The following is a 12,075-nucleotide window of genomic DNA, read 5'->3' as shown; positions in this document are numbered from 1 at the left end:
GATTATCTAATTATAGACAAACTAAATTAAACAGAGGAAAACTGTGTCACTGACATGACAAACTAGCTGCGTAGAGCTTAAGACTTAATATGTATCTTACCTAACTTCATAAACATGACACGCAAATTATGCTCGAACTTCCTGAACAGACACCCATTGATTTTAATCTACTGCTGCTACTTGCCTGTGTTTACATGTGTTGCCTGTGCTTGCTGCTCCGCTTCAATGGCCAGTGGATGCATCGACAGTAGACTCATCTATGAGACACTCATCTTGAAATACATACGAATTGTTCTGTAACTCTAATTTTCCTCTCTATTGAAACACTACTCAATTATCACTAAAGGTCACCAGTTAACATTCCAGGTAACCTGGAAATCTGTCCTCCGCACATTGGCCTAACTACTGATTAGGGGAATAGCAGGGATCATTCTTCTTTCTGCTATTTTTTGGTGCTTGAACTACTGATGTGATTAGCTGACATTAAGATCTGATAGTTTAACCTGGAATGTCTTCAGGAACGGTTCTCCAGGTTTGTTCAAGGACACTGCAAGCTCTTCTTTGGATATTGTTCCTTTTGTTCAATTTTCTCTTAAAATGATCCCACACTGCCTTAACAATGTTCCAGTAAGGCCAATCCATGGCTGACATTATTCCATTGTGCACTTCTAAGTATGCTTGGACAGGCGGTGTTTGGGATCACTATCATGGTGAAGATGGTGAATCAAAATCAGACGGCATTTGTCTGCATTCATATTTTCATCAACACCACTGGCTGAAATATAGCTCCAAACCATGACAGAGCCTCCACTGTGTTTTACAGATGGCTGGATATTAAAAGGAGAATGATTTGAATTTGGATTTATAATGACATAAGATGCGTTGCCACTGAATTTCCAGTTCTCGTGTAATTCTGTATACCTTCCTGTTTTCAATGGCTTCTTAAAGCCACCTTTCTACTGAGACCATTTCTAATGAGGCTTCAGTGAACAACAGTTGCATCAACTGAAGGGCCACATGTGTCAGGTTTTTGCTGTTCCACTGTACTGTACATTCCTGCAAGATTGAAGATACATAATTACAGTTAAGTTGTTTTTTTTACACTCTTATAACTCTGCATTACATCAGATATTGTGGATTTTTTTTAACAATAATAAAAAAAATCTGAAGGCTGAGCCATCTTGACAGATCAGAACAATAACGGTGGATCTACAGTAATATTAAATAATTCATGGCCAATGCTGTCAAACAGCAGTGCTGACAGCATCACTCTCTTTCATAGCATAACATAAAACATACATTGCAGAATTTTCCACCAGGTTCTGTGACCACCAGAAGGCCAAAGTGCAGCTGTTTCCTCATTCACAGGGAGCCAGAACAAAAACACAGAAAATCATTCATCTGCGTCTTGTTGTGCCGACATGACAAGTGACATCACAGCCAGTGTTTCTGTTTATCTGGTCTCACTGTGCTCTTCTAAAGGCGTTCTGTTTTCTGTGTTTTAACTAATGTGACTGTGTTATTGTTGAAAACTTAATGTTAGTAAATATGTCTTGTTGCCAGCCATCAAAATGTTAAAATTATTTTTTAAAGACTTTTTACAACCAGGTTCATCAAAATCATGGACAATTAAAGCAATCAAAGCAAGGTGCAGTCTCCAGGCCCACACAGACGTCACTTACCTTAAGTCTCCCTGCAAGATCAACTTTTCTCCAGTCGCAACAAGAATTTTGAAAACATAAAAACATATGATAACCTCTTATTCCTATAGGGTATCATTAATGCCATCACTATAAATTAAAAAGGATGTTTCTCCTCATATATAAAGAGCATTTCTATATTCAAACGACAAGAGACGAGAAACAGAAAAAAAAATGTTTGTCAGAAGCTTTCTACCGGTCAGATAGCAGCTCCACCATTTTTACGATTTTTTAACAATGTAATGTTTACTTACTGTGGAATTGTACTCAGTTGGAGTTCAGTCCCTGTCTAGACTTAAAGGCTCTCTGCCTTCCTTGTTAAGGAACTTTATTAAGGGGTTTAAAGTGACGTTAGCGAAGTACATCAAAAATAATCTGATTATCTGCAATGAAATTACAGGAAATCTCTAAACGTCTGCTTTGAGGAAAAAACATCATGATGACAAATAAATGAAATGTCTTCTCAAAAACAAAAATCACAATTCAGTTCCCCTAAATAACACCAGTTAATGTTATTGCATTTACTCTGTTGAACACAGGCAACAATATACAGAACTTTTTGTATATAGTTAGTAAAAAGATTAAGAGATTCAAGATCAAACTCATAGAAAGAAGGACTGAGAGAAAAAGGCAGAACAGCATGAACTACACAGGCACAGCAACATGCTAATAGCAGAGAGATGTCAAATATGACATGTGTATGTTTCTGATATTTTGATTCAAACTTAACAAAGCTATGGGCTGGCTTGGAGGATGACTTGTTTTAATGAACAAGTTAATGAGGTTGAAACTCCCATCAGGCTTTGATACTTCAGGAAAAGGATTAAGACCCCGACGATTTCAGAAATGGCACCTACTGGATTTAATTGGCCCCTTTTATGTCAAAAACTGTGAGCTTGTGATTTTGCCCCATCTGTTTGGGCTTGTTTAGGATCTATAATAAATTACAAAAATAAAGATTTATTGTTCAAATCACTGATTAAGTCTAATGCTATTTTCATCCCATAGCAGTCCACAGACAGAAGGGAAATAACAAACAAGAGACGGCTACAAGCCACAAACAGCTGTTTCCCTGGTGATTTTGAGCAATTGTCACAAATGCTGTGATTTAAATAAACGATGCTTTGTTTTCGATGCTTACTATCAATCTGGGTAGCTCGAATTTTCTTTCCAGCAAGGTAGTAGCTGCAATGCACTTCAAACAGTGCTTTCTCCAAATGTACAAATCGTTATTACGGCACTCGGCATCACCTGGTAATTGTCAGTGGCGTCCCCAAGGAGCCCACCAAAGGTGATGGCATTGGTGATGCAGCCTAAGTAGATGAAAAGCACAGCGGAGATGGACTGAATGTGGAACCCTTCGTAGAAATCACTAGGGAACCATGGCAATTTCCTCTTTATGTCCAAGTACAAACCCCCACAGAACCTGTTGCACAACAACAACCGACACAGTTGGTTAGGATGCTTCACACACTCCGCCTCTCAGCATGTCACAGTATTTTCTCTGAAGCAAGAAAGCAGAGACTATATCCATGAATCACTTACACAGTGATTTGACATCTATACTTGTAGGCAGGAGAGGTCACTGCTTTCGCTTTTAAGTCTATTTTCTCCAAGTTTAAAAAGTCACTTTGACTTTGACAAAGTGTAAGCACTACTTACCACTGAAACCTACTCTCTATCTATCATTGGCAAATTGGATTTGGATAAAGCCATATTTATCCTTTTATAGAACATTTTCTACTCTGAAACAAAACAAGACAAGGAATGTTCCATTTTCTTTGTTTCTTTCTTTTTGCAGGCACAGCTGAAACTGGCAATCCAATACTGTCCATTTTACATTAGTTTAACTTTTGTACCTACAGCCACGCTACTTATAAGGAAGTATCGGCATTTTTTTAGGACAGGTGTGCTTAAATAACTTGCCCATTCTGCCAAATTTTGATAAGGCCATATTCAAATTCCCAGAGTCTGCTTGTGTTTAGTCTAAACCTCTCAGCAGTTTGCCACGCGGCCCGGGCTGCCTACCGTCCAGTGAATGCCAGCTCCTCTCCAAGCTCATGCTGAACTGGCATCTCCTCGTCTTCTGCCAGGCCTCCACCTCCGCCAGCTGTGCCGTTCATCTGTCCCAGCTCATTTAGCGAAAAGACTGACTTCCTGCAAAGGACACGTACATGCCACACATGTGAGCAAATATGAGATTTAAACTTTTTTCACATATATTTATTCACTCGAATGGTCTGTCTATAAGCTGTTTCAACCTTGCAAACTGGTACTTGCTGACTGAAAGGCACAATTTCACCCTTTCTTTCAGAGAACATTTTAATTTTCTGTAACTCGATATTTCGACCTAAAGGATTTTAGTATAGTTTGCAATTGCTCTTGGCACATCGCTCATTGTTCAACTACAGCTTTTTGACCTTTATATGTATTACTCAGGCGGTTAGACATCCCCAACCTTTTGTCAGCCGAGGGAACCTTCTTAGGCGGCTCAATGCGGATTTTGGGATCCCATTCCCCAGGTGGAAGCACAATCACTTCGTCCAGAAACTCATCTATTCCTGCAATAAGATCTTCCCGATCTCTTGCCTTGTAGGCTACGTCACTGAAGAGCTGGGAGGGAGGAAGACAGAGAAATAAAAGAAAAGGTTTTACGCTTTCTCTTGGTAATAGTAATAAGTATGTACTGCCCTAATAAGCTGTGTTTGCCTGTCACCTTTGATGGAGACATATTGAACATTGGTTGTTAAGGCTATATTGACATCTGTCCTCAGCTGGATTCAATTCAAGAATAACTGCCAGTCAGCCACTAATCATGCCCATAGAGATTAGTGTGCACAAGCATTATGTGTTTCTAAATAAGGCTGTATCAACAACAGGGGGAAAAAAATCAAGCAGTGGTTCTAATTGGCAGTGAAAATGTTCTAATGGGCACTGGCCCCATTCAGAAATCTTTTACAAATAGTAGATGTGGTACTTTATTGATTTTCTCCATCTAACTACACTTCAAATAACTTGGTTTTGATCTGTAGAACAGTCATTAGATGCGTCAGAGCCCTTTTTCGCGGTGCTGCCATGTTTTTTGGTTGAGTTAAATCAAGCTAATGACTGCACAGGCTATTTTCTACATAGGACAGATGCTTTACAGTTAGTTGTTGGCACATACAGTAGTAAAACAACTTCAAGCAAAAGGACATTTTGCCATTAAGAAGATTACGAAAAATTAGCAATACAGTTTGACTGTAATGCTAATGTTATAGAGTCAATGAATGTGTGTATAACCAGCACTATTGACTCTGTGTAAGAGAACGCTAACATAAGCACAATGACTACATTAACATGCTTAAATCTAGCCGGTGCAGTGGTGTAAATGCTCACCGTCTTAGTTAAACATGCTAATGTTTAGCACCAATCAGAGGTTAATGCTAATGCTAGTTATTATTATTGAGTAAATTCAGTTCTTTACAGCAAATAATAATTATCAACTGCACAAACTGTTCTACTGAAAGGACAGAACATGGTCAAAGTCATCAAAGTTAAGCCTAATAACTGAACATGAGAGCCTGTAGGAGAGAAGCACGGCACTCAAAGAATCCTCAGTAGAAATCTGTTAATATGAGCCAATCATGCTATTGCAATGACGCATACATAGAGTTTCATGACAGCTGCAGCTGTGTGGTGGCAGAGCTGTGTACCCATAGGTGTGAATGTCCAATATCTTGACTGGTACTGTTAAGACATGTATTACTTAACAAATTAAGTTATAAAAATAATTGATGAAACAATTAGTTTAATAAAAAGTTTTTTTTTTTTTTTTTTTTACTAAAGTAGGAATTTGAATGTTTTTACTTAATGGAATATTGTCTGTATTACGGGAAGAGACTGACAGCTGCTGACCTAATCTTGGTTTTTGAACAGGTTTAAATAAAGCGTTACACATAAACATGTTCTGCTCTTAAATTTGACCAGCACTGCCTTGTCAGTGTGGCACTAGAGGAGAGATTGAACTCCTATTGAGATGCCACATAATAATTGTCAATATTCAATAATAGGTCAGCTTCATATTACCAGCCACAAACCTATAATCATGTTTTAATTGTGGATGGAAAATGTGCTTCTTTTGCACTCGGACTCTTTTAAAATAACAGCCTGTCACTTCCTTACTGTTTGTATCTGCTATTAAAATGACACACAGTAACTTAGTGACACAACACAGAATAACAGCTCAAACTGTTTTCAGGGAAGAGAATACTGCTGCCATTAGAAAACAATTAACGACTCATTATCCAAATAGAAACCCCACTTATAGCTGATGCTTAACAATCAACATCACTTCCAGACGTACTCCAAACATAATGCTGGACATGCCAGTGAACGCTGAACATGTCCTTTAAAGGAACTGTGAAGAATCTTTATATTTATCTTTGCTCAGGTTTCCTGAGAAATGTCAGCGTCAGATTGTCAAGTCTAATGAAGAACGCATGCTATGGAAGGATTTTAACACACAGTGACAGGCACTTACATCATCCACCATTAGAGTTGCTATTGCTCTGCCGATCTCATTAAAGGACTTGGCCTTTCCTTGGGGCCCCAGCAGAATAAACAGAAATCTGTAGAGTGAGGAAACAAATGTGAGGTATGTTCTGGGACTGCAGATGTTTGTTGTTGGTTGGCGGGCAATGACATATTGTAGGGATTTTTACCTGGTGGGAACAGGGACCTCTGTTAGACCTCCTAGAGTTGTAGCTTGGGCCAGGCGAACAAACGCCACAAAAGGTTTGTTGAGGAAGTCTACCTCGCCCACTAAGACATTGGAAGCCTCCGCGTCTCTGGGGATCTTCTTCATGAATTTATTTTTCAACTACAGAAAAAAGGGAGAACGCAGTCCAGCATTATCGTGTCGGCATGGTAGAATATGTGTAATTCCTACATGTTATAGACTTTGCTCTGAGGTATTCATATTTCATTTTACATGTTTAATTGTTTTGTTTTTGCATCTTGTGGCAATCTTCAATTTCCTATACGTATTACTGTCGCGCTCTCATAGTTTAAACTGAACATACAGAAAATAAACTTCTTACAAAATCATTTATGTAACTTTAAAAAATGTATTAGTCTTCTATTCTCTCATGTATGACACCAAATTGAAAATAATATAATAATACTGAACCAGCTGTTTAAGTTTATCTTATAAAGTCATTTTTCAGTTAGGAGGATGTTAAGACAAAGACTGCTGTAACTGAGACGTGTGCTTTTATTGTGACGGTGTTGGTAGGTGTAGTGATTGGATCTACCTACAGGGATCATTAAAGTTTCATTCTGTCATTACAGTCTCTCAAAACCCGGCAGATTAGCCCAGGAGGACGTTTTTTAAATGCAATCCTGTGTAGTTAAGTGGGCATAAAATCCTTAAAGAAATGCACACAAACAATCAGAGAGGGAAAACAATTGCCTGTGACCCGAAATGGTGAACCAGTCTGACCTGTTTGATTACATCTAAAGGTGTGGCAGGAAATTGGACTGATGCACAATAACACAGAGTAGTGGAGAGCCTTTTCAACAACACATAACCCGAATCTGTGGCTCCACGTGAGAGCAAAGCACGTGGACTGATGGACCGACAGTGAAATCCATCTTTTTCTCAGTGCCAGCTCAATATCGACACAGAAAATGTGGCACACACAAGCGCAAATACACACTGTAACAAAATGAACAATCGCTTGTCCGTTGTCACATGCGACCAATGTAGACCTCAAAATAGAATTTGAACAGCTAGCCAAACGATAAGTAGAGCCCTCGGAACCGGACAACCAGTGCTGGCCCCCCTGCCGACTGTCACAGACAAATTTTGTGGCCCACATAGCACCCTTTAAATTCTCATTCATTTCTTTTTTTTTTTTTTACACGATCCCTCCCAGTGAATGACACATAATCTGACTTGTCAGTTACAAAGCCCTGTAGCCTAATTGAAGCGACATCAGCACGCCTTTGCAGCGGCACTGGCATGCGTCACCAGGTTTAACTCCCATTACTGCATCAGCTTCACTAATGAGTGAATTATGTGTTTGCACACTCTCTCTGTCACTTGATGTCACCTCAGCGAGCAGGTGCAATGAAAAATTGATGAGCGATGAAGAAACAGCAATTCAATACAATGAAATGCCTTACTGGTAGGCAATCTGTCCAATCATGAAAGGCAACAGAGTGGAAATAAATGTATCCTCCAGAGATTCCCTCAGTGCAGGCAGATAGACATTTGCCAGTAGAAAAGACAGGAACATGAATTTGGTCATTGTCAGGATCAAACCAAAGCCACACAACTATAAAACACACTTTTAAAAAGCCTTACGCATGTGAAGGCTGTATCCCTGACATACTGAATGTAATGAGCTGGTTTCAGTAATAACTCACCTGGTCTGTGCTTGGAGTGTCCGCAATATCATTCATACTCCTGCTCTGGGCGTGACCTGCGAGGTTGGGACAGTTATACAGTTATTACTCTTTATATCCACCTACTTGGAATCATTTCAGGCCTGAAATTGATAACTGGCACATAAATTCTATGAGATAAAGCTATTGGGTAAATCTTCACAGTCTAATGCACTACAGATGCCATAAAGTCTTATTTTATGATGTTCATGCATTTTGGAAGTAAGGACAGAAAGTATGTTTTTAGTTTTGTCACAGTTAGTGGTGAGGTTGTAAAGGCTGTAGTATATTGTATATAGTATAGAGCAGGGGTGGCCAGCTCTAGGCCTCGAGAGACGGTGTCCTGCAGGTTTTAGATAACACCCTGGGTCAACACACCTGAATCAAATAATTAGTTCATTACCAGGCCTCTGGAGAACTTCAAAAAATGTTGAGGAGATAATGTAGCCATTTAAATCAGCTGTGATGGATCAAGGACACATCTAAAACCTGCAGGACACCGGCTCTCGAGTCCTGGAGTTGGCCACCTCTGGTATAGAGTGTATTGCAAAGTTGTAGATCATTGTAATGTATTTGGAGATCATCATTTTAAATCAGGAAACAGTTTGTCTTTTGTATTTTTTGTTCTTTTGGTGCTACTTTTCCCATTTCCTTCACTTTCAGTTTAACCACACTGGGTGTAACTTGTAGGATGATGTAAGTCTTGGAAATCAATCTTTAAAAAATCAAAAGTATTTTATGATATATATATCTATATATAGATATAGATATATATATATATGTATATATATAGATATATATATATATATATAGATATATATATATCTATATATAGATATATATATATATATCTATATATATAGATATATATATATATATATATATATCTATATATATATATATATATATATATATATATATATATATATATATATATATATATATATGCTGAATACTTCAGCAGCCATAATTCTTGTCATTAGAGGTGGGAATCCAGGGGCTCAATACTATTACGATATACATTCACTACACTGAAGGATAATTATCTATGGTGCACTATGTGATATCCATGTAACTGAAAAAGTAAAAATACCTCTAAAAATCCAAAAAGCTGTCATTTATTGACAGTACTTTTGTGTCAGCATGTGTGTGCATTTTACTGATCAATGAAATAATGCGTCATTTCAGTTCATTGCTTTCTGACCTGCTTTCCCCTCCTGTCCACCATTTTCCCCATCATCTCAGTTTCATCTACACTATATTGTCAATCTCATTCTCTTATGAAGGCCACCATATGATGTCATTGTCACGGCGGGGTGCGCCGATAAGTTTAGTTTACAGGACCCAGAAGCAGACACTGAAAGACACTGAAAGACGCTGAAATGAAAACTAAGAAAACTGTGAACACTCAGAAACTAAAGAACTAAGAAACTCAGTGAAAATACTATGACAAAACTATGAACACTGAGTAAACTATGACAAAACACTATGGGGATGCAAACAGACAACCTGACAACGAAACATAGAAAACAGAGGACTTAAATACACACATGAGGTGATCAGGGGAAGTCGAGACACATGAGGAAACAGCTGACAAGGATGAACATAACCATGCACAGGAAATGTAAACTCAAACACAATGACATGAAAACTGGACTTTCAAAATAAACAGGAGAACATGATGAGGCAGACCAAACAACATTGACACATGAGACATGAAACACAAAGGGCAGGTGGGACCAAAACCCAGGGAAAGGGGAAATGAGGGGATCCAATAACAGCACTAAGGCTGAACCACTTAGGGGTTTTTTGGGAGCTAGATGAGCTAAACCCAAACGATAAATGGCAAAACATGAAGCCTCAAGTTCTAACTAATAATACAAAACAAGAACTTAACATTTCCCCATAAATAAACAATATATCATGAACTCAAAATGCTGGGTCACAGACCCAGCCCATGACAGTCATGAAGTAGTCACTCTTAATGTCTATTTTTTCCCGTCCTTATTTATGCTCAAGAATCACTAAAGAGCAAATTTTCCATGTGTTAGAATGAAAATCCAGAATTAGGAGAGATGGCTTTGACAAATCAGTATCCTCTGAGTACATAAATGTGCTCAGAGGATACTGATTGGTCTGTAAATATGAGCTAACAATCTGAGCTTGGTGTCCTGAATTTATTTATTCAGTCTTCACATATGCAGAAATGTTAAACAGCAATCTACAAGTGAAACTATAATGTGTTATTTGGAGATTGTAGGATGATACAATTATGGTTATATAGGCTTTGACTCTTCACAGTGCTCTTAAAACAAGGAAAAATATAATGACTTTTATTTTGAAAAAACATCAACCGGCTTCACAAGCCAAAACCTGACACTCACGCAGGCGGCCATAGTTGGCTGCTGGCTGCTGCTTTATTCGGAGGTCCTCTGTGGACCTGTTGAAGTTGGCCATTTGCCCCGGACCTGTTCCACCTCGGGGTCCAACATTCCGATCTGCCATGGGAAGGGAAGCAGGAAGAGAAACACAACAGAATCAGTGATTGGAGGTGATGCTTTATGATTTCTTGAACACCATGTGTCCTGTCTTGATGATATGTGAAAATGCTACAGTGGTAATTAACTCATCAAACATTAATACGTCCCCTGTGGAGGATATGAGCCTTGTTGACTCAAGAGTGTTCATTCATTCAGTGAGTGAGTTAAATATATGCATAATTCATTTCTCAGTAGCATCAAAATTACATGTCAGCCCAGAATGAAGCCAAGCCTCCTGACCCAGTATGAACCTTCCAGATCCCTCAGGTCATCTGGATCCGGTCTTTTATCAGTTCCCAGAGTCAGAACCAGACACGGAGAAGCTGCATTCAGCTTTTATGCTCCTTATATCTGGAACAAACTCCCAGAAAGCCTCAGATCAGCTGAAACACTCAGTTCATTTAAATCTAGGTTGAAGACTCACCTGTTCTCAGCTGCATTTGAATAAAGCACCAAATCCACACTTTTAAGCTTAAATTTCAAAACTAACATTTTAACTACTGATTTTATCTACTGTTCTGATTTTACCTGTTTTGATTTTATATAGTTTTGTTTGTTTGTTTGTTAATTAGTTAGTTAGTTAGTTTGCTTGTTTTAATCAATTTTAAATCATGCTTTTTATTTGTTTTTGTTTCTAATGTCTCTGTAAAGCACTTTGAATCACATTGTTGTTGAATTGTGCTATACAAATAAACTTGCCTTGCCTTGCCCTTGCCAACGACAAAGAAAAAGAATTGCTATAATTAGGGATTCACAGTGTTGTTTCATGTGATGGCATTTCATAATGCTAGCTCTCCAACAATGTGTTTAATATTATCAGTCAGGGGAAACTCAAGCTGATGTAATACTTTGGCAGGTCAACTACCTGTTATCCTGTAGACTAGGAATGAGCAATCAATTTTCCCAATGAGCCACAATTATGGCCAAATTATAACATCTACTCTTACTAGTAGTCGTTTATAATGAGATAAAATTAACACTGAGCAGAAATGAGTTCAGCTTACTGCTGCGCCTCTCCCCAACAGTCTCGGTTCATCATGTGGTCCCTTGAGAAAGTTAATCACCCACCCCTGCTATACTTAGAATATTGGTCTCTCATGGATTATTCACACAGAGCTACACAGGGCAGGTCAATCTGTGTCACAAGTTGGGTCACTCACTGGTAGAAGAGCTGGACTTGCCAATGTCAGCTAAGGAACGGTGGATCGGTTTCTTGGTCTGGTGTCGATGCTTCCTCAGCAGGACAAAACTGATCTTTTCTCTGAGATCATGAGATATCATGCCTTCCTCTATCTGTCTCTCAATGATGTCATCTAGAAAAGAGACACAAAATTTCACATCTTAAGAGTTCCTAACTGGAAGTTAGAGTTGAAAAAGAGTTTCATAACACTGACTGTAGTCTGCTA

At 38.5% G+C, this 12,075-nt stretch overlaps 1 protein-coding gene across 3 annotated transcripts in view; it reads right to left on the bottom strand.

The window, feature by feature from the left end:
• The window catches only part of slc4a5a (solute carrier family 4 member 5a), a 36,005-nt gene that overhangs the window by 14,232 nt on the left and 9,698 nt on the right, over window positions 1-12,075 (bottom strand). For all 3 annotated transcript variants that reach the window (XM_085474599.1, XM_085474600.1, XM_085474601.1), the window contains exons 5-12: window positions 11,830-11,982; window positions 10,514-10,627; window positions 8,112-8,167; window positions 6,404-6,561; window positions 6,223-6,310; window positions 4,159-4,313; window positions 3,729-3,857; window positions 2,952-3,126 (exon numbers count right to left, since the gene is read on the bottom strand). In XM_085474599.1, the coding sequence (XP_085330725.1) occupies window positions 2,952-3,126; window positions 3,729-3,857; window positions 4,159-4,313; window positions 6,223-6,310; window positions 6,404-6,561; window positions 8,112-8,167; window positions 10,514-10,627; window positions 11,830-11,982 (1,028 nt within the window). The remainder of the gene's footprint in view (window positions 1-2,951; window positions 3,127-3,728; window positions 3,858-4,158; window positions 4,314-6,222; window positions 6,311-6,403; window positions 6,562-8,111; window positions 8,168-10,513; window positions 10,628-11,829; window positions 11,983-12,075) is intronic.

This window comes from Copadichromis virginalis, linkage group LG12, assembly GCF_057382275.1.
Source record: "Copadichromis virginalis isolate Kocher_CV1m ecotype Utaka linkage group LG12, C_Virginalis_male_GT1.1, whole genome shotgun sequence".
Lineage (NCBI taxonomy): Eukaryota > Metazoa > Chordata > Actinopteri > Cichliformes > Cichlidae > Copadichromis > Copadichromis virginalis.
This window is presented reverse-complemented; position numbering and strand designations above follow the sequence as displayed.